Below are 21,648 nucleotides of genomic sequence, written 5' to 3'. Positions count from 1 at the left end.
CAAAAGATTGGTGGTTTGAACCCACCTAGAGGTGCCTTGGAAAACAGACCTGGTGATCTGCTTCCAAAAGGTCACAGGCTTGAAAACCCTATTGAGCAGTTTTACTCTGCACACATGGGGTTGACATGAGTTGAAATTGACTCAACAGCTACTGACAACAACAGCAACAACAATAACATATCTCTAGTTTTATTTTGAATATCTATATTTATTTTCTCTTAGTTTGATGTTCTCTTCTAATCAGCTCATTCTATTATGTTATATTTTGGTAAGCTCTCTCAGGTCATTCTGAGGATGAAGTAGAATAAATGGATTCATTGGGACAGTGTGTTGTGGACGAGGGTCTGGCCTACTCCTGCAGGGTGGCTCAGGGTAAGAAGCTGGCCTCGAAGGCAGTGACAAGAGGTAACTTGAGAGGTGGGAGGCCCAGGAATCAGGAGCTGGGCTGAGGCTTTGACTTGGGATATGAAAATGAGGGAGCAGACGGGAGAGATGTTAGCCTTAAAGAATCGGCAAGATTTGGGGAAGGATAGACCCCACACTCTACATGTTATACGATGCTACACACATGTTTATACAATATCAAATATGTTTATAATTATAAATTTAATTTATAAATTGTAGAAATATGTTTATACAATATCAAAGCACCTCCATAGCCTCTTTCTCATTTGGGAAGTAGCTGAAAAGGCAACATGATCAGTGGGGAAGATGAACTGAGGCTGATATTCTTAGGAAAAGATGAGCAAATTTTAGAATTTCAGAAGTGGATGTGATCTTAAAATTCAACTTCTCCAACTTCCTACTTAATAAGAACTATCTTCTACAGCATCGCTGCTAGATAACTATCTTGACGAACGTCCTGTGTGTACTTGAGTATAATGTGTGGTCTGCAATTGTTGGGCTTAAGTTCTATATATGTCTATTAGGTCAGATTGACTAATTGTGTTGTTCAGATCTTCTATTTTCTTATTTAATTTTTTTTTTCAATCAATTACTAATAGAGGTAGATTGAAATGTCCGAATAGGATTGTGTACTTCTCCTTTTAGGTCTGTCAGTTTTTGTTTTATGTATTTTGAAACTATGCTGTTAGATGCCCACAGATTTAAGATTGTTATGTCTTCCTGTAGAATTGACCCTTTCGTCATTATGAAATGTCCCTCTTTATCTTTAGTAATGCTTGTTTTCTAATATTAATAACCTGCTAGATAACTAATTTTTGGTTACATACATCCATGAATGGGAGCTGCTACTTCCAGAGGTAGACTTCGCCATGATTACACAACAAGAAAGTTAAACTTTCATCCTTGTGCCAAATGAAATTTTGCCTCTTTGTAACTTCCACCTATTGGTGCTTGTCTGGTTTAGTAAAAGAACATACGGAAAACATGGTAGTTAAGATCATGGGCTTTGGAGGCCCAAAAGTTTGACAAGGCTTAAGCCAAAGGCTGGTTACAGGATCTCTCTGAGTTCTCAGTTTTTTCATTTATAAAATGGGCATGATTATACTTATCCTTAACAGGGGAGTTAGGTTAATGAGTAGGTGGGGTGAGGGCAGAGAAACACTGACATAGTTTAACTCAGAACAGTCAATGAAACCTGGAAAATAAAAGCCAATGAACAGATCTAAATCCTTTCTTTCACAGTTGTTACACTGTCTTTCCCAAAGCGGTCTTTGTCAGGACACACAAGACTGCGAAGGTTCTCTTCAGATTTAGGTTCCTGGCTAATGTTGTGGCGGAGAGGTAGAGAGCCCTGAACCTAAAGGAATGGGCACAGTACTACTTAATGGGGTGCTCTTGAGCAATCCAAAAGTCGCTGGGTGACACAAATGGTTTGCACTAGACTACTAACCTAAAGGTTGGAGGTTCAAACACACCTAGTGTCCCCATGGAAGAAAGGCCTGGTGATCTGCTTCCATAAAGATTATAGCTAAGAAAACCCTATGGAGCAGTTCTACTCTGTCATATAAGGTCACCATGAGTTGGAATGGGCTCCATGTGTTTGTTTTTGTTTTTGTTTTCTGGTTGGGCAATCCACTTCGCTTCTCTGTGCCTCATAGTTTGCCTGCAGCAGATGGGGCTTAGATTAGGGCAGTGTTCTCCAGATGTTTTACACTATGACCTACAGTAAGAGGAGACATTTTATGCCAAGATCCCAACACACACACACACACTCCTCTGAAACAAAAGTTTCAGAAAGCAATACTCACTTTTACTACGTGATACCCTAGGATATTTTCTATTACATTCTATCCTATCCTATTCTGTTTATTTTACTGGAATAAACAAACACCCAGCTAGTTACTGCTCACTAAATTGATTTAAGTCATTAATGAATGGCAAACTATGGTTTGAAAAGTCTTAACTAGAGGAATTAGTGCCCATGGAAGCAGCAGTCAAGAAATCAAACAGCACGTCGCATTGGGCAAATCTGCTGTAAAAGACCTCTTTAAAGTGTTAAAAAGCAAAGATGTCACTTTGAGGACTAAGGCGTGCCTGACCCAAGTTGTGGTATTTTCAATTGCCTCATATGCATGCAAAAACTGGACAATGAATAAGGAAGACTGAAGAATTAATGCCTTTGAATTATGATGTTGGCAAAGAATATTGAATATACCATGGACTGCCAGAGAAAAAACTGTTTTGACAGAGAACAGCCAGAATTCGCCTTAGAAGCAAGGATGGCAAGACTTCATCCCATGTACTTTGGACATGTTATCAGGAAGAACCAGTCCCTGGGGACAGACATCATGAATGATAAAGTAGAGAAGCATTGAAAAAGAGGAAGACCCTCAACGAGATGGACTGACACAGCGGCTGCAACAATGGGCTCAAACATAGCAACGACTGTGAAGGTGGCGCAGGACCGGGCAGTGTTTCATTCTGTTGTCCAAAGGGTTGCTATGAGTCACAGCTGACTTAATTGCACCTAACAACAACAGAGGAGCTATTTCTGAAAGGATAGCTTAATAATCAGGTGAGGCTGTTCCTTGGGAAGACTGAATTAGGCAGTTTATCTTTTGGCACCCTCTTGCCTTGCAAGGACTCATTTTTCCTGGCTTTCTCTAGCCCATTTGATTTCTACAACCCCTATGGCTGCTTGGCTGCTAACCAAAAGCTTGGAGGTTCAAGTCCACCTAAGGCACGTTGGAAGAAAACCTTGATGATCTACTTCTGAAAAATTAGCCATTGAAAACCCTGTGGAGCACAGTTCTTTTCTGACACACATGGGGTCACCATGAGTTGGAATGGACTCAAGACAACTGGTACCGGTACCTCTATTTATCCTCACCTCAGGTGCTTCATGCTCAGATGAAAAAATATTTTTGACCAAGTGTTCCTATTTTCGGTAAGATAGCTCAGTCTCCTTCCTTATAGCCATTCTCCCAGTTTTTGCTTTAGTGGGTTTCCTAGCTCTAATGGGTTTCTGTCCCTTGCTGCTGACATGGGTCCCACGTTGGGAGAAGCCAGCATAGATTCCGGTCCTTGAAACCACTCACCTTTGACTTTCAGAGTCAGGTACTTGTAGTCCCAGGCGTTCCTGTAGACGATCAAGCAGCGGTACTGCCCCGCATCGCTCATGCAGACTTGGGGGATGTAGAATAAGGCCTTATGCAGGGGCAGCTGCTCCTCCAGCAAAATGGCTCTTTCATTGTGCGAGGATGTGTCATTTTCCATTTTTTGCAAATGAGCTGTTATTGCTCCAAGTTCAACAGGATCTCCAGTGTCAAAATCACACTCCAGGGTCACGTTGCTGCCATGATCTACCACGTACAGTTCCTTGGGGACAGTCACTGTGAAAAAAGCTGAAAAGGAAACAAGGCATTCTGCTTATGTTTGCCTTTATACTTCAGTTCTGTCCGGAGTGGGGACTGAGGAGACCCACCCACCCTCGTTTCCTAAGAGATCCCTGCCATTATCTGGGCATCACTTTGGACTGCTTTCTCTCCTTTGCCCCACTGAGTCCAGACAAGAGTGCGATTCTCGATGCATTGCTCTGTGGTAATTCTTTCCTCTAAACATTTCCCACTTGTGCAGGTGAGTGGCTTCCTGCCGCCTGCCCATCCCTGGGTGTCCTAGCAAGATCTTCTGACCAAGCACAACTTGCTCTTGCTGGTCTCTTCTACCTCATTCCCTGGGGCCCTGCAGCCTGTCCACGTGAGAACAGTCTTTCTCCTAAGACTTCCATACCATTGAGGTCCCAGACCATTTTACCTGACTGCCTTCACATCCTATTATTCAGGTTCATTTTTGTCAATCCATATGCACTAATTGACATCTTTCTCTACCAAATACCACTTCCTACGCCGGTGATAGTAATAGTAAAGCTATCCTTTCTTGAGTTCTTAGGCTATATTAGACTCTGCTAATACATTATCTCAGTCTTCCCAGGAAACCCGCAAAGGTGGCATACTGTTATCTTCTTTTTTATGGAGAATGGAACTATGGCACAGAGAGGTTAAGCAACTTGTCCAAGATCACACAACCAGCATCAGGACCACATCACGCAAGCCCATTGTTAAGTACTTAATATTTATTAAGTACTTCCAATGAGCCAGACACTCAAAACTGTTATATACATCGTATATATAATATTTTGTAAGTAACTACTGGTGTCAGGCACTGTGCTGAGCCTTTCCTCCCAGTCCATCTTCGTCTGGAAGCTCCAATGAAACCTGTCGTGGCATCACAGCAGCAGACACCTCCACTGATAGACAGCTGGTGGCTGCGCGTGAGGGGCATTGACTGGGAATAGAACCCAGGTCTGTCACGTGAAAGGTGAGAATTCTACGACTACACCCATGCTGTCTCTTCATATTCTATTATATAAAACAGGAAACAGGGAAGAGAAATGAGGTGTGCAAAGAAGGTTAGTTGCCGAGTCTGAGGCACTGCAAGCATTAGGTAGAAGACTTTGGGTCTAGATGCTAGTGAATCTGCTTAGCAATTTATTGAGCATGCTTCGGCTTTCTTCGCATGAGAACAGGATGCCTGTAACTTCCTCTGGAACTCCCCACAGCATACAGCAGAACTCCCCGGTCTACTGTCTGGGCCTTTGACAAAACTCCATTTTCTGCCATCTTTTCCACTCTTCCTTTCGTACTTTGTAGGCATGTATCAGACAGGCGACATTAGTCACCACATGTAAAAGCCAGAGGTCCGCTGACGTCCACAGGACGGAAGGGGAATTAGCAAAAACATGAATCAGGTGGCTGCATAGCTCAGAATAACTAAGCAGATTAACTGTTATTTGGTCCAATTTTGCCCCAATTACATCTGCTAGGACATGCAAATATACCTTTTGAGCTTGATTCTCCCATATAGGATGGGTTTAGGAAATGCAATATACTTCTGAAATCCTAAAACTCTTTTACTTGTTGTAAATTACCAGGGACATCAGAAGACTTTTCTCAAACTATCGATTTTGTCAAGAGGTTGTTCTCAACCCTGGCTGCACGTTAGAAGCACCAGGCAGAGCTCCTCAGTCTTGAGCACACAGGAATCACCTATTGTTGGTGAAGCAGTACAGCCAGAATGCTCATTAAAAGCCAGGATGGTGAGACTTCGTCTCTCCTACTTTTGACGTGTTATCAGGAGGGATCAACCCCTGAAGAAGGACATCATACTTGGTAAAGTAGAGGGGCAGTAAAAAAGAGGAAGACCCTCAATGCGATGGACTGCCACAGTGGCAGCAACAATGGGCTCAAGCATAACAACGATTGTGAGAATGGCACAGGACCAGGCAGTGTTTTGTTCTGTTGCACATAGGCTCGCTGAGTCAGAATCAACTCAATGGCACCTAACACCAGCTGAGTCGATTCTGACTCCTGGCGACCCCACGTGTGCAGAGTAAAACTGTGCTCTCCACAAGGTTTTCTAGGCTGTGACCTTTCAAAAGCCAGGCCTGTCTTCCAAGGCACCTCTGAGTGGGTTTGAACTGTCAATATTTTCGCTGGTGGTCGAGTGCTTAACTGGTTTTTTTTTGAAACCTGGTAGGCTTTAAAAAAAAAAAAAATGCCCAGGCCCCACTTTAGATCCTTCAAAATGAAATTATTTGGAAGGGGGGTTAGCATCAATTTAAGTTCTTTGGGAGCTTCTAATGTGCAGACAGTATTGAGAACCTTTGGTTAAACAAAACAATTGCACTTGCTAATAGTACGTCTTTTACCATCTTGCCATTCGAAGAGTAGACCTCAGCTTCGCCTGGGCACTAGTTAGAAACACAGAGTCATAGGCCTCGCTCTAGAACTAGTGAATCAGAATCCTCATTTTAACAAGGTTGCAGTGACTCACATGCGCATTAACATCGGAGAAGCAGATAACGCTGGTCTGCATTTGGACTGTTATTGGAAAGTACAGTAATAGTGCAGCCCTGTTGGCTCAGTGGTTAAAGTGCTCGGCTGCTAATCAAAAGTTCAATGAGAAGAATCCACCAGCTGCTCTGCAGGAGAAAGATGTGGCAGTCTGCTTCCATATAGGTTTACAGCCTTGGAAACTCTATGGGGCAGCTCTGCTCTGTCCTATAGGGCTGCTATGAGTCAGAATCGATGGCAGTGGGTTTGGTTTTGTTTAGAGTAATAGTTAACATTTATTAAGCACTTACAATGAATAAGCTAGACACTCAAAACCCTTATACACATCATCTCATTTGATGTTCCTTACAACCCTACAAGGTAGTAGTTATATCTGCATTTTACAAATGAGGACAAAAGCCTCCCAAATCTACTGCCACTGAGTTGATTCCAACTCATAAGACATAGTAGAACTGCCCGTAGGTTTCCAAGGCTGTAATCTTATGGAGGAAACCCTGGTGGCATAGTGGTTAAGTGCTACAGCTGCTAACCAAAGGGTCGGCAGTTCAAATCTACCAGGCGCTCCTTGGAAACTCTACCCTGTAGAGTTGCTATGAGTCGGAATCGACTCAATGGCACTGGGCGTTTTAATCTTACGGAGGCAGACTGCCACTTCTTTCTCCTGTGGAGTGGCTGACGGGTTTGAACCACCAACCTTTAGGTTAGCAGCCAGGTGCTTAACCACTTTATTACCAGGGCTCCTTACAGATGAGAAAGCTGAGGCTTAAAGAAATGACACAACTTTCCCCAAGGTCGACGAGTGATAACCTGGGGAGTTGGAATTGAAATCCTTCTCTCTGTCTTCAAAGCCTGTGCTCTTAACTCCACATGCATATACTATATCGATGAATGCGATGGATATACCTTTTAGCTTCATGCTAAGGGAAAGACATTGCTTTGTGCTCTATTTCATGTGCTACATGGTTATTAAACTAAGGTACAACCTAGCATCGAAATTCTGAAGTTATGAGACGAAAGGAGAAAATAGAAAGTTTCCATGACTACTAAGTTTAGCAGACAAGTGTTCGTATTTAGCTGGAGCCCTTAACTAAAGAGGCAAAGGACTTGGCCAAAGTAGGAAGAATCCACACATACTAGTTCTCTGGCCCAGTCAGAGCAGCCTGAGAATGCTTGCATTTTATTTGCAGCCAGGTCTCACAGAGAGTCAACACCTGCCACCTCTCCAGGAAATGCAACACAAATCATTTGCATTAGCTCCCAAGATAGCTTCCTCTTTAAGTTAATTTTATAATTTTTTAAAAACAGAAGCTTAACCTTTTTTCAGACTTCCTACCTAATGTACTTGAAAAACGGGGGCAAGGCGGTGGGGGCCGGTGCTTTACACAGCCACATTCTTCAGAAAACACTGAAGTCTTGGTTTAGGGCAGAATCCTGCTCTCACTACTTGCACACATCCCTTCTTTGAAAAATCCTTTCCCTAATCTAATCCTTCTGCTTTGTATACTTCAGGGTCAGCAGAAGTAGCTTTGGAGACTAAAGTTAGGCAGAGTGAGTGACCCAGGGTATAGTCCTCAACTCAGGATGACTTCAAGTGTCACCATGGCCATGTGCCTCCACCTCTTTCCCAGTTTTCATCCATCTCTGGAGGATGAAGAGAGAAGGAAACATCAATAAAACATCCTCCAAGACATGACAAGGTGCAAAAATAAGTTTGTCCCCTTAAATGTACCTGGGCTACAAGATGTCCTTAAACCAAAAAAAAAAAACCAAAAATCCGTTTGAGGTCCAGACAATTCTGACTCATAGCGACTGTATAGGACAGAGGAGAACTGCCCCATAGTGTTTCCAAGGAGCAGCTGGTGGATTCAAACTGCCCATCTTTTGGTTAGCAGCTGAGCTCTTAACCACTGTGCCACCAGGCCTCCTAAGGTGTTCTTAGGTTTTGAAATAAGAAAAAAAAAACAAGAAGAACGACAATAAAGCTACCACAACCAAGACAATGTGATATTAATGAAAGGATATACACATGGAGTCCAGATGCAGACCCACACAAATAATGGCAGTTGATTTTTGACAAAGGTGCAAAGGCAATTAAATAAAGAAAGCAGAGGCTTTTCAACTAATGAGGTTGGAGCAATTGGACATTCATATGCCAAATAATAATAATAATAAGCCTTGATTTATACCTCACATCTTATATAAAAATTAATGCAAAAGAGATCATAACCTAAATGTAAAATGTATAACTAGAAAATGTTTAGAAGAAAATATAGGAGAAAATCTTTGAGACCTTGGGTTAGGAAAGGAGATCTTAGATAAGACACCAAAAGCACAATCCATAAAAGAAAAAAAAAAAACTGATAAATTGGACTGTATCTAAATTAAAATTTTGGCTCTGTAAAAGACACTGTTCAGAGAATGAAAAGACAAGCCATAGACTGAGAAAATATCCACAAATCACGTATCTGATAAAGGATTTGTATCCGGAATATTGAAAGTACTCTCAACATGTAACAATAAGAGAACAAACAACTCAATAAAAAATGATCAAATGATTTGAATATACACATCACCAAAGAAGATATACGGATGGCAAGTAAACCTAAAGCCCATTGCTGTGGAGTCGATTCCAGCTCATGCCAACTCCATACGTGACAGACTAGAACTGCTCCATAGGGTTTTCTTGGATGTCATGTTTACAAAAGACAAATAGCAGCCTTTCCTTCCTCAGTGCTGCTGGGTGGGTTCGAACTGTCAATCTTTAGGTTAGTAGTTGAGAGCAAACGTTTTTTGACACCCAGGGACCTTGAATGGTGAAAGTTGTTGTTCTTAGGTGCCATCGAGTCAGTTCCAACTTACAGTGACCCTATCTATGTACAACAGAACGAAACACTGCCTAGTCCTGCGCCATCTCCACAGTCTTTGCTATGCTTGAGCCCATCGTTGCAGCCACTGTGTCAATCCATCTCCTTAAGGGTCTTCCTCATTTTCACTGACCCTCTACTTTACCAAGCATGGTGTCCTTCTCCAGGGACTGGTCCCTCCTGATAACACGTCCAAATTATGTAAGACGAAGTCTCGCCATCCTCGATTCTAAGGAACATTCTGCCTATACTTCTTCCAAGACGGATTTATTTTTTATTCTGGCAGTCCATGGTATATTCAATATTCTTCACTAACATCATAATTCAAAGGCATCAATTCTTCTTCAGTGTTCCATATTCATCGTCCACCTTTTGCATGCATATGAGGCGATTAAAAATATCATGGCTTGGGTCAGGTGCACCTTAGTCCTCGAAGTGACATTTTTGCTTTTTAACACATTAAAGAGGTCTTTTACAGCAGATTTGCCCAAAGCAATCTGTCATTTGATTTCTTGACTGCTGCTTCCATGGGTGTTGATTGTGGATCCAAGTCAAATGAAATCCTTGACAACTTCAATATTTTCCTGGTTTATCATGATGTTGCTTAGTGGTCCAGTTGTGAGGATTTTTGTTTTGTGTATGAATCCATACTGAAGACTGTGGTCTTTGATCTTCATTCGTGCTTCAAGTCCTCTTCATTTTCAGCAAGCAAGGTTGTATCATCTGCATATTGCAGATTGTTAATGAGTCTTCCTCCAGTCCTGATGCCCTGTTCTTCTTCATATAGCACAGCTTCTCAAATCATTTGCTCAGCACACAGATTAAATAAGTACGGTGAAAGGATACAACCCTTACACACACCTTTCCTGATTTTAAACCATGCAGCATCCCCTTGTTCTGGCCGAACAACTGCCTCTTGTTCTATGTACAGGTTCCTCAGAAGCACAATGACGTGTCCTGGAATTCCCATTCTTCGCAATGTTATCCGTAATTTGCTATGACCCACAAGGTCAAATGCCTTTGCATAGTCAATAAAACACAGGGAAACATTTTTTCTGGTATTCTCTGCTTTCAGCCAAAATCCATCTGACCTCAGCAATGATTTCCCTGGTTCCACGTCCTCTTCTGAATCTGGCTTGAATTTCTGGCAGTTCCCGGTCAATGTAGTGCTGTAACCACTTTTGAATTATCTTCTGCAAAATTTTACTTGTGTGTGATATTAATGACATTATTTGATAATTTCCATATTCTATTGTATCACTTTTCTTTGGAATGGGCACAAATATGGCTCTCTTCCAGTTGATTAGCCAGGTAGCTGTCTTCCAAATTTCTTGGCATAGATAACTGAGCACCTCCAGCACTGCATCCATTTGTTGGAACATCTCAATTGCTATTCCATCAATTCCTGGAGCCTTGTTTTTCACCAGTGCCTTCAGTAAAGTCTGGACTTTTTCCTTCAATACCATCATTCTTGATCATATGATACTTTCTGAAATGGTTGAACATCAACCAATGTTTTTTTGGTACGGTGACTCTGTGTATTCCTTCCATCTTCTTTTGATGCTTTTGTTGTTCAATATTTTGCCCATAGAATCCTTCAATATTGCAACTTGAGGCTTGAATTTTTTCTTCAGTTCTTCCAGCTTGATAAATGCCAAGTCATCTATTCAAGTGACTGAAAAAAATATCAATACCAAGTGCGGGGAAAACGTGGAACAACTTTAACTCTCAGATATCTCTGGCTGGAAAGCAAAAACGGTACAACCTCTCTGGAAAAGTTTAGCAGTTCCCTATAAAGGTAAACATATCCTTACCGTATGTCCCAGCAATTCCACTCCTAGATATTTACCCGAATGAAATAAAAACGTATGTTCGCACAAAAACCTATATGAAGATTTTTATAGCAGCTTTATTTGTAATTGCCAAAAACTGGAAACTATCCAAATGTCCCTGAACTGGGGAATGAATAAGCAAAATATAGTATATACATACAATGGAATACTACTCAGCAACAAGAAAGAATGAATTATTGACACATACAACAATAGGGATGAATCTCTAATGTATTATTATGCTAAGTGAAAGAAGCCAGATGAAAAAGAGTATATAATGAATGACCCTATGACATCCTGGAAAAGTTATAACTATAAGGTAGGTGTCAGGGCTCAGGAGTCCCTGGGTGGCACAAACGGTTTAGCTCTGGACTGCTAGCTGAAAGGTTGGTGGTTTGAACCCCCCCAGAGGCATCGTGGAAGACAGGCCTGGTGATCTGCTCCCAAAAGGTCGCAGCCTTGAAAATCCTACAGAGCACACATAGGGCCGCCATGGCAACTAACACCACCACCAAACCAAGGCTTAAGAGTTAGGGGATAGTTTGCCTATAAAACACGAGGAACTGGAGCCAGCAGAGTATTGGGCTCTTCCCCAACTAGGGCCCTGTCTCTGTGTCTCTAGGCCCAGACAAGACTGGGCAGCCCGAGAGACAGGAATGTGATTGGGAAAAGAACAGATTCGGACTACCTGGAAAAGAGGACAAGGCTCTCAAAAGGTTATCAGTGCCAAAATAGTCATTATTTCTCAATCGAAGGATTTCCCAAGCTGCTGGGGCTGCTATCACCTAGGATCTAATCCCCTGTCCCCACCTCTGTCTTCCTCTCTTACCTCCTGGCGTTCATCCAAAATGACATACTTGTGGTCCTGACTGCTCAGCCGCAATGTCTGAACTACCATCCTGAGGAGACCAATAGACTCTGGAGCTACTTCCTTCTTGCCACCCACACCCTCCAGTAGAACTCCTTTCTTCAACTTCCAAAGACATACATAGCCCAAGGTTTGTTATTTATGTAGACTTTAAGAAGAATCAGATTTTTCAATTCAAGTAAGCCACATTAAGGTGTGAATGTTCGATAGGCTGCTACTGTTGCTTTTTAAAAGAGAAACTCAAAGGAATCTGCAAATAATTGGCAGAATATCTGCAACAAGTGTTAGAGTGAAGGCATCCGCCAAGTATCCTTCTGACCATTGTCTCCTCACTCTCCATACCAGAAGGGCAGACATGTCTCCTGCATGGGAAATCAGCCCTCTAGATTCAGTTCAGGTGCACATGGTTAGATATAATCTGTCTCCTTGTCACTACCGTCACTGGATAATGGGGGTGGATAGGTGAATATTCTAAGTCATTGTTATGCACAAACCACTCTGAATATCGTTCTTTCTGCTGCGTTTCTAACAGCCCACTGATCACTCTTCCACTCAAAGAAAGCCCTCCCCAACAGCTGCAGCCAGGGGCCACCCCTGCTCTTTTTCCCTAGTCCCCCCCCCCGCCCCTTTGTCCTTCCTTACCTGCTGTCTGCCAAAGCTGCATTCCCAGACTCAACAATAGCAGGAGAAGGAACATGTTCTGTACCGGATCTGAAACAGAAAAATGAAAGTCTCAGGACCTTCTGCAGCGTTGCTGGGTCTCATGACTGATGATTTGTTCACTGCTGAAAACGGGGAAATGACTGGTAAATCTTTTACAGGGAGGGCAGAGGATGGTGGTGGTGGAGAGGAGCTGGGAAGAGACATTGTGGGTTCATTGCCTGGAGGAGAGGAGAGAAAGGGTAAGAGGAAGTGACTTGCTCTTTATCTAAATTAGAAGTGCTTCCTCCTTTTCTAACAGTCTTTTCTGATTATGAACCAGTCACCACAAGTCACCTACGCTGGCAGTTACCTACGCCTCTTTGTCTCTCCCATGAAGTGTTCTGTAATTTTTCCTTTCTTGTTTGTCAAATGAATAGTGCACACCGTCTTCTTCAGCTGAATTGGAACTCTGGAAGTCAGACACTCTGGGATAGTGATCAGGAGAACAGAGAGAGATAATAAATACTTGAGTTGACTGACCAGGCAAAGTAGTCAAGTTTTCTTGAGTGCTGTGTTTGAGTTTGCCCACAAACTACCTGTTACCAAAAGGTTTATGAAGGAAGAGTAGGAAATTGGCTCCATGGGTTGGTGCCCAGCTTTGGTCCTGTTCCACTTTCTGTGCCTCCTTCCATTACTCCCAGCACTTCTCCTACCCTAGGACTTCTCATGGTTAAAAGCAAAAGGCTCGGGATATACCACTGTCAGCTATTCTGTCCTCAAAGAGGCTTTCAAATTTTATTAGCCATGGAACCATTTCTTCAAGGGAAATCCCTGTTGGAGCCATACATCTAAACAGTAAAAGCACAGACGCTCTGAGTGTAATGGAAAGCTGTTAGAGGATTTTGACCAAATCAACATGATCTCATTACATTTTTAACAAGGACTCAACTGTAGTGTAGACAATAGATTATCATTGGGAGGGAAAGCCAGTTGGGTAAGAGTAGAAGCAGAAAGATCAGTTAGGAGGCTAATGCCTTTGCAGAAATGAGGATAGTTTGCATTAGGCTGGTGGTGTGGGAGGGGTGAGAAGTGGTCTGTTGAGGAGTATATATATTCTCTGTGTCCTTTTAATTTCCTTTTTATTTTTGAGGAGATTTCTTGAGGTATAATTGACATAAAATTGTTGTTGTTGTTAGGTGCCCTCACATTGGTTCTGATTCATAGCTACATTATTTAAAACACAACAAACCTCTGCCTAGTCCTGTGCCGTCCTCATAATACTAGCAGTGCTTGAGCCCATCATTGAGGCCACTGTGTCAATCCATCTCCTTGAGTGTCGCCGTCTTGGCAGTTCAAATCCACTAGCCACTCCTTGGAAACCCTGTGTTGCAGTTCTACTCTGCCTATGGGTCCCTATGAATTGGAATGGCCTCCAAGGCAATGGGCTTGGTTTGTTTGTTTACTTTACCAAGCATGATGTCTTCTTCCAGAAACTGGTCCCTCCGGATAACATGACCAAAGTACATAAGATGAAGTCTTGCGCTCCTTGCTTCTAAGGAGAATTCTGGCAGTACTTCTTCCAAGACGGATTTGTTTGTTCTTCTGGCAGTCCATGGTATATTCAATGTTCTTCAACAACACCATAATTCAAAATCATCAATTCTTCTTCAGCCTTCCTTATTCATCGTTCAGCTTTTGCTTGCATATGAGGTAGTTGAAAATACCATGACTTGGATGAGGTGCACCTTAGTCCTCAAGGTGACATCTTTGCTTTTTAACACTTCGAAGAGCTCTTTTGCAGCAGATTTGTCCAATGCAAATACGTCTTTTTATTTCTTGACTGCAGCTTTCATGAGCATTGATTGTGGATCCAAGTAAAATGAAATCCTTGGAAACTTCAATCTTTTCTCCATTTATCGTGATATTGCTTACTGGTCTAGTTGTGAAGATTTTTGTTTTGTGTTTGTTGAGGTGTAATCCATACTGAGGACTGTGGTCTTTGACGTCATTCATCAGTAAGTGCTTCAAGTCCTCTTCACTTTCGGGAAGGAAGGTTGTGTCATCTACATATTGCAGATTGTTAATGAGTCTTCCTCCAACCCTGATACCCCATTCTTCTTCACAGAGTCCAGCTTCTCAGATTATTTGCTCAGCATACAGATTGAATAGGTATGGTAAAAGGATACAACCCTGACACAAACATTTCCTGATTTTAAACCATGCAGCATCCTCTTGTTCTATTCGAACAACTGCCTCTTGTTCTATGTACAGGTTCCTTATGAGCACAATTAAGTTCCCTGGAAATCCTATTCTTTGCAATGTTATCCATTTAATTTACTATGACCCACAAGGTCGAATGCCTTTGCATAGTAACACAGTTAAACATCTTTCTGGTATTCTTAAAAAAAGAAAAATTTTTTTTTTTTCTGCTTTCAGCCAAGATCCATCTGACACAAGCAATGATATCCCTGGTTCCACATCCTCTTCGGAATCTGGCTTGGATCTCTGGCAATTCCCTGTTGATGTACTGATGCAACCGTTTTTTAATTATCTTCAGCAGAATTTTACTTGTGTATGATATTAATGATATCGTTCAATAATTTCCACATTCTGTTGCATCACCTTTCTTTGAAATGGGCACAAACATGGATTGCCAATTTTTTTGGCATAGCTGAGTGAGCACCTCCAATGCTGCATTGTTTGGTGAAATATCTCAACTGGTATTCCGTCAATTCCCAGAGCCTTGTTTTTTTGCCAAAGCCTTTGGTGCAGCTTGGATTTCTTCCTGCAATACCACTGGTTCTCAATCATGTGGTACCTCTTGAGATGGTTTAAGGTAGATCAATTCTTTTTGGTACAGTGACTCTGTTTATTCCTCCCATGTTCTTTTGATGCTTCCTCTGTCATTCAATATTTTGCAGATGGAATCCTTCAAAATTGCAACTCTAGGCTTGAATATTTTCTTCAGTTCTTTCAGCTTGGTAAATGCTGAGTGTGTTCTTCCCTCTTGGTTTTCTAACTCCAGGTCTTTGCACATTTCATTATAATATTTCACTTTTTCTTTTTGAGCTGCCCTTTGAAATCTTCTGTTCAGCTCTTTTACTTCATCGAATCTTCCATTTGCTTTAGGTATTCTACCTTCAAGAGCAAATTGCAGAGTCTCTTCTGACATCCATTTTGATATTTTGTTTCTTTCCTGCCTTTATAGTGACTTTTTGCTTTCTTCATGTAGGATGTCAGTGTCATCCCACAACTCATCTGGCCTTCAGTCATTAGTGTTCAATGTGTCAAATCTATTCTTGATATGGTCTCCAAATTCAGGTGGGATATACTCAAGGTCATAGTTTAGCTCTCGTGGACTTGTTTTAATTTTCTTCAGCTTCAAAGTGAACTTCCATATGAGCAGTTGATGGTGTTTTCTGCAGTTTACCACTGCCCTTGTTCTGACTGATGATACTGAGCTTTTCCATAGTCTCTTTCCACAGATGTAGTCAATTTGAATCCTTTGTACTCTATCCACATGTATAGCCACCATTTATATTGTTGAAAAAGGTATTTGCAATGAATAAGGCATTGGTCTTGCACAATTCTACCATGCGATCTCTGGCATCATTTCTATCATCAATGCCATATCTTCCAACTACCGATCCTCCTTCTTTGTTTCCGATTTTCTCATTCCAATCACCAGTAATTTTCTGTGCACCTTGATTGCATGTTTGGTCAATTTCAGGCTGCAGAAATTGGTAAAAATTTTCAACTTCCACCACTTATCTGTCAGTTTTTCATACTGTGGTGGCTCGTGTGTTGTTGTGAGGCTGGAAACAAGGAACCAGTATTTCAAATACCGACAGGGTCACCCATGATGGACAGGTTTCAGCAGAGCTTCCAGACTGATATAGACTAGGAAGAAGGACCTGGCAATCTACTTCTGAAAAATTGGCCAGTGAAAACCTTATGAATAGCAGTGGAACCGTGCCTGATATAGTGCCAGAAAATGAACCCTTCAGGTTGGACGACACTCAAAATATGACTGGGGAAGAGCTGCCTCCTCAAAGTAAAGTTGACCTTAATGAAAAGGATGGAGTAAAGCTTTGGGAACTTCATTTGCTGATGTGGGACTACCCAAAATAAGAAGAAACAGCTACAAACATCTATTAATAATTGGAATGTGGAAGGTATGAAGTATGAATGTAGGAAAATTGGAAGTTATCAAAAATGAAATGAAACACATAAAGATGGATATCCTAGGTATTAATAAGCTGAAATGGACTGGTATTGGCCATTTTGAATAGGACAATCATGTGGTCTCCTGTACAGAGTGTCTTTGTTATCTAGTGCTTCTATAACAAAAATACCACAAGTGGGTGGCTTTAACAAAGAGAAATTTCCTCTCTCACAGTCTAACCAAAACCAAACCAAACCCATTGTCATCGAGTCGATTCCAACTGATAGCAACCCTATAGGACAGAATAGAACTTCCCCATAGAGTTTCCAAGGAGCACATGGCAGATTCAAACTGCTGACCTTTTGGTTAGCAGCCATAGCACTTAACCACTACACCACCAGGGTTTCCTCTCACAGTCTAGGAGGCTAGAAACCTGAATTTAGGGTGCCAACTTCAGGGAAGGCTTTGTCTCTCTCTCAGCTCTGGGTGAAGGTCCTTATCATCAATCTTGTCTTGGTCTAGGAGCTTCTTGGTGCAGGGACCCTAGGTCCAAAGGATGCTCTCTGCTTCTGGCTCTTCTTGTCTGGTGGCAGAGGTCCCTCTGTATCTCTGCTCACTTCTTTCTTTTATATCTCAAAAGAGAGTGAATCAAGATACAACCTAATCTTCTCAACCCACCTGGAGCAAAGGAGAATGAAGAACACCAAAGACACAGGGTAATTATGAGCCCAAGAGACAGAAAGGGACACATAAACCAGAGACTACATCAGCCTGAGACCAGAAGAACTAGATGGTGCCCGGCTATAACCGATAAGTACCGTGACAGGGAACACAACAAAGAACCCCTGAGGGAGCAGGAGAGCAGTGGGATGCAGACCCCAAATCCTAGTAAAAAGACCAGGCTAATGGTCTGGCTGAGACTAGAATGACCCCAGAGGTCATGGTCCCCAGTCCTTCTGTTAGCCCAAGACAGGAACCATTCCTAAAGCTAACTCTTCAGACAGGGATTGGACTAGACTATGGGATAGACAATGATACTGGTGAAGAATGAGCTTCTTGGATCAAGGAGACACATAAGACTATGTTGGCATCTCCTATCTGAAGGGGGGATGAGAGGGTAGAGAGGGCCAGAAGCTGGCCAGATGGACATGAAAAGAAATAGAGGAGGGAAGGAGTGTGGTGTCTCATTAGGGGGAGAGCAATTAGGAGTATATAGCAAGGTATTTATAAATTTTTGTATGAGAGCCCCACTTGATTTGTTAACTTTCACTTAAATCACAATAAAAAATTAAAAAAAAGGTACAACCTAATCTTGTAGATTGAATCCTGCCTCATTAACATAACTGCCTCTAATCCTGCCTCATTAACATCATAGATAGAAGATTTACAACACATAGGAAAATCACATCAGATGACAAAATGGTGGACAATCATACAATACTGGGAATCACAGCCTAGCCAAGTTAACACACATTTTTGGGGGGAAGCAATTCAATCCATAACATTCCATCCTTTTGCCCCCAAAATTCATGTCCTTGCCAAATGTAGAACACATTCACCCCATCATAGCATAGCAAAAGTCTTAAATCAGCTCTAAGTCCAAAATCCAAAAATTCCTCTTCACCTGTAAAATCTAGAATATAAATTATCTGCTTTTTTTTTGCTTCCAAAGTACAGTGGTGGGACAGGCAGTGGCTTAGCCAAGTTGACACATATTTTGGGGGACATAATTCAATCCACAACACCAGGAATGACAAACTGAAGAGGAATGGGGTAGCATTCATTATCAAAAAGAACATTTCAAGATCTATCCTGACGTACAACGCTGTCAACGACAGGGTAATATCCATACGCCTGCAAGGAAGACCCGTTAATACGATTATTCAAATTTACGTAACAACCTCTAATGACATACAATTGAGGGATATTCATACAGAGAGAGAGAGAGAGAGGAAACCTTTTTCATGTGTACAATCCAGTGGTTTTTAGTATATCCACAGAATTGTGCAATTATTACCACTATTTAATTCTGGAACATTTCCATCGCCTCAAAAAGAAACTTTGTGCCTATTAGCAGAAATTCCCCATTTCCCCTTTACTCTTGTCCCTGGAAACCACTAATCTACTTTATGTCTATATAGTTTGCCTACCTTGGGCATTTCATATAAATGCAATCATACAATATATGGCATTTTGCGACTGGCTTCTTTCATTTAGCATGAGTTCAAAGTTCATCCATGTTGTAGCGTGTATCAATACTTCATTCCTTTCTATGGGTGCATAATATTTAAACTGAGTTTTGGGAATATTTAATTGCATGGATATAAAAAAAAGAGCCCTGGTGGCACAGTGGTTAAACACTCAGCTGCGGATAAGTTGGAAGTTCTAACCCACCATTTGTTTCATAGGAGAAAGATGTGACAGTCTGTTTACATAAAGATTACAGCCTTGGAAACACTATGGGTAGTTCTACTCTGTCCCGTAGGGTCGTTGTGTGTGGGAATCGACTCCATGGCAACGAGTTTGTGTTCTGTTTTGTTTTTGATATGGATATGCCTCATTTGTTTATCCATTCATCTGTTGTTAGACATTTGAATTGTTTCCACTTTTCAGCTATTAGGTATAATGCTGCCATGAACATTCATGTACACGTTTTGTGTGGATATATGGTTTCATTTCTCTTGGGTGTATACCTAGGAGTGGAGCTGCTGGGTCATATGGTTACTCTAACTTTATGAGGAACTGCCAGACTGTTTTCCACAGTGGCTGCACCATTTCACATTGTCACCAGCAAATACTCACCAACAATTGGTAATGTTTGTTTTTTTATTATCACCATCCTAGTGAGTGTGATATGGTGTCTCAATGTGGTTTTGATTTTCATTTCCCTAATGACTAATGAGACTGAGGCTCTTTTTCCTGTGCTTTTTGACTATTTTTATGTCTTTGTTGGAAAAAAGTCTATTTGAATCTTTACCCCTTTAGGATTACTTGTCTTTTTGTTGTTGAGCTATGAGTTCTTTATATATTCTGGGTATAAGACCCTTGTCAAATACATGACTTGGAAAATTTTTCTCCCATTCCATGGGGTTTGTTTTTTTTTTTTTCACTCTTTTCGTAGTGTCATTTGAGCACAAATGTTTTTACTTTTGTTGAAATCCAATTTAGATGAAGTCTTGTCTAAGAAACCATTGTCTAGTCCCAGGTCATCAAGATTTATACGTATGTTTTCTTTTAAGAATTTTATAGTTTTAGTTGTTACATTTCACTCTTTGATCCATTTTGAGTTAATTTTTCATAGAGTGTGAGGTAAAGGTCCAAATTCATTCTTTTGCATGTAGATATCCAGTTGTTCCAGACCCATTTGTTGAAAAGTCTATTCTTTCTCCCATTGAATTGTCTTAGCACCCTTGTCAAAAATCAATTGACCACAGATTACTTCTGGACTGTCAACTCTCTTCTGCTGATCTATATGTCTGCCCTTATTCTAATACCACATGGTCTTGGTTACTGTACCTGTGTAGTAAGTTTTGAGGTCAGGAGGATTCTCCGTCTTTGATTTTCAAGTGAATTTTAGGACCAGCTTGTCAACTTTTGTCCAAAAAAATATTTTTTTTGGCAGAAATTTTGGCAGGGATTATGTTGAACCTGTAGATCAGTTTAGGGAGTGTTTTTATTTAATATTAAGTTTTCTAACCCATTAACATGGGATGGCTGTCCACTTATTTAAGTCATCTATATTTTTGAAAGAAGACCTGATGAGAATTGCTGGCAGGTTGGATAAGTAGTGTGAGAAAAATAAAGAAATCTGGGAAAATTCCTAGGTTTGGGGCTTCAGTCACTAGGACAATTTATTAAAATGGAGGATAGTGAAGAAGCAGATTAGAGAGGAGAAATCAAGAATTGTGTTTGGAACATGTTTGGTTTGAGATGCCTATTAGACATCCAAATGGAGATGTTTAGTAGGCAACTGGATAACAGGTGGTCTGGAGTTTGAGATAAAGGTATAAATTTGGAAGTCGCCAATGTGTAGGTTCTATTTACACTTTGGGGCTGCATGACATCACTTAAAGAGTGATCAGGAAGAGAAAGTATCCAAGGACTGACATCTGGGGCATTCCAATATTTTTAGGTCTTTGAAAGATGAGGGTGACAGAAAAGACTGTGTGGTATGGGAATAAGGATAGATATATAGATCAATGGTATATAATTGAGAGTCCAAAAATAAATCTGTGTATCTATGGCCAATTGATCTGTGGTAAGTTCTCAAGACAATTCAATTCAAAGTCAGCAAAAAAGATTGAGAGGGATGGCAAAAAGGAAAACAACAGTGCTTTAAGGACGCAGTGATCAGTGGATCCAAATGCCCCTGAGAGTTGGATTTAGCAGCACAGAGGTCATCACATGAGTGGCCTCAACAAGTACAGTATCAGTAGATCTGGTACAGATGTAAGCCTGAGTGGGTTTGAGAGAGAATAGGAGATGAGGATATGGAGGCAACAGAATATAGGCAACTCTTCAGAGAAGAATGTTATGAAAGGAAATAGAGAAATGAGAGAGTAGCTAGAGGGGGTTGTGAGTTCTACATGGGGATGTATTTTTGTTTTGATTTTAGAAAAAGAGTTTACAGTGGCCTTGAGAAACAACTGGAAACAGAATCAAGTGCTTTCCATAGGGAAGTACTCAGTGTACAGCTTAGCTGGAGATGAAGGTCCTTTTCCTTATCAAAATCCAAATATATCCAGAAAAGTTATCATCTTATGCTATGCCAGCAGACCTGGCATTAGGCTAGTGTCTCAGGCTGGGTTCTCCAGAGAAGCAAAGGCAGCGAAGCATATAAATATATATACTTATGTGTATACATATATATATAGAGAGAGAGAGAGAGAGAGACAGACAGAGATTTATCTCAAGGAAATGGCTCACACAGTTGTAGAGGTTAGCAAGTCCCAAGTTGTGG

The 21,648-nt window shown here is 41.2% G+C and overlaps 1 protein-coding gene across 4 annotated transcripts in view; it reads right to left on the bottom strand.

Moving 5' to 3' along the window:
- Window positions 1-21,648, bottom strand: part of PDCD1LG2 (programmed cell death 1 ligand 2) — an 81,528-nt gene that overhangs the window by 19,921 nt on the left and 39,959 nt on the right. For all 4 annotated transcript variants that reach the window (XM_049895849.1, XM_049895848.1, XM_049895851.1 and 1 more), the window contains 2 exons: window positions 12,524-12,592; window positions 3,504-3,809 (listed from right to left, as the gene is read on the bottom strand). In XM_049895849.1, coding sequence (XP_049751806.1) covers window positions 3,504-3,809; window positions 12,524-12,578 — 361 coding nt within the window. In that variant the 5' untranslated portion in view covers window positions 12,579-12,592. The remainder of the gene's footprint in view (window positions 1-3,503; window positions 3,810-12,523; window positions 12,593-21,648) is intronic.

This window comes from Elephas maximus, chromosome 9, assembly GCF_024166365.1.
Source record: "Elephas maximus indicus isolate mEleMax1 chromosome 9, mEleMax1 primary haplotype, whole genome shotgun sequence".
NCBI classification, from domain to species: Eukaryota; Metazoa; Chordata; class Mammalia; order Proboscidea; family Elephantidae; genus Elephas; species Elephas maximus.
The sequence above is the reverse complement of the archived record's forward strand: the minus strand, read 5'-3'. Positions and strand labels throughout refer to the sequence as shown.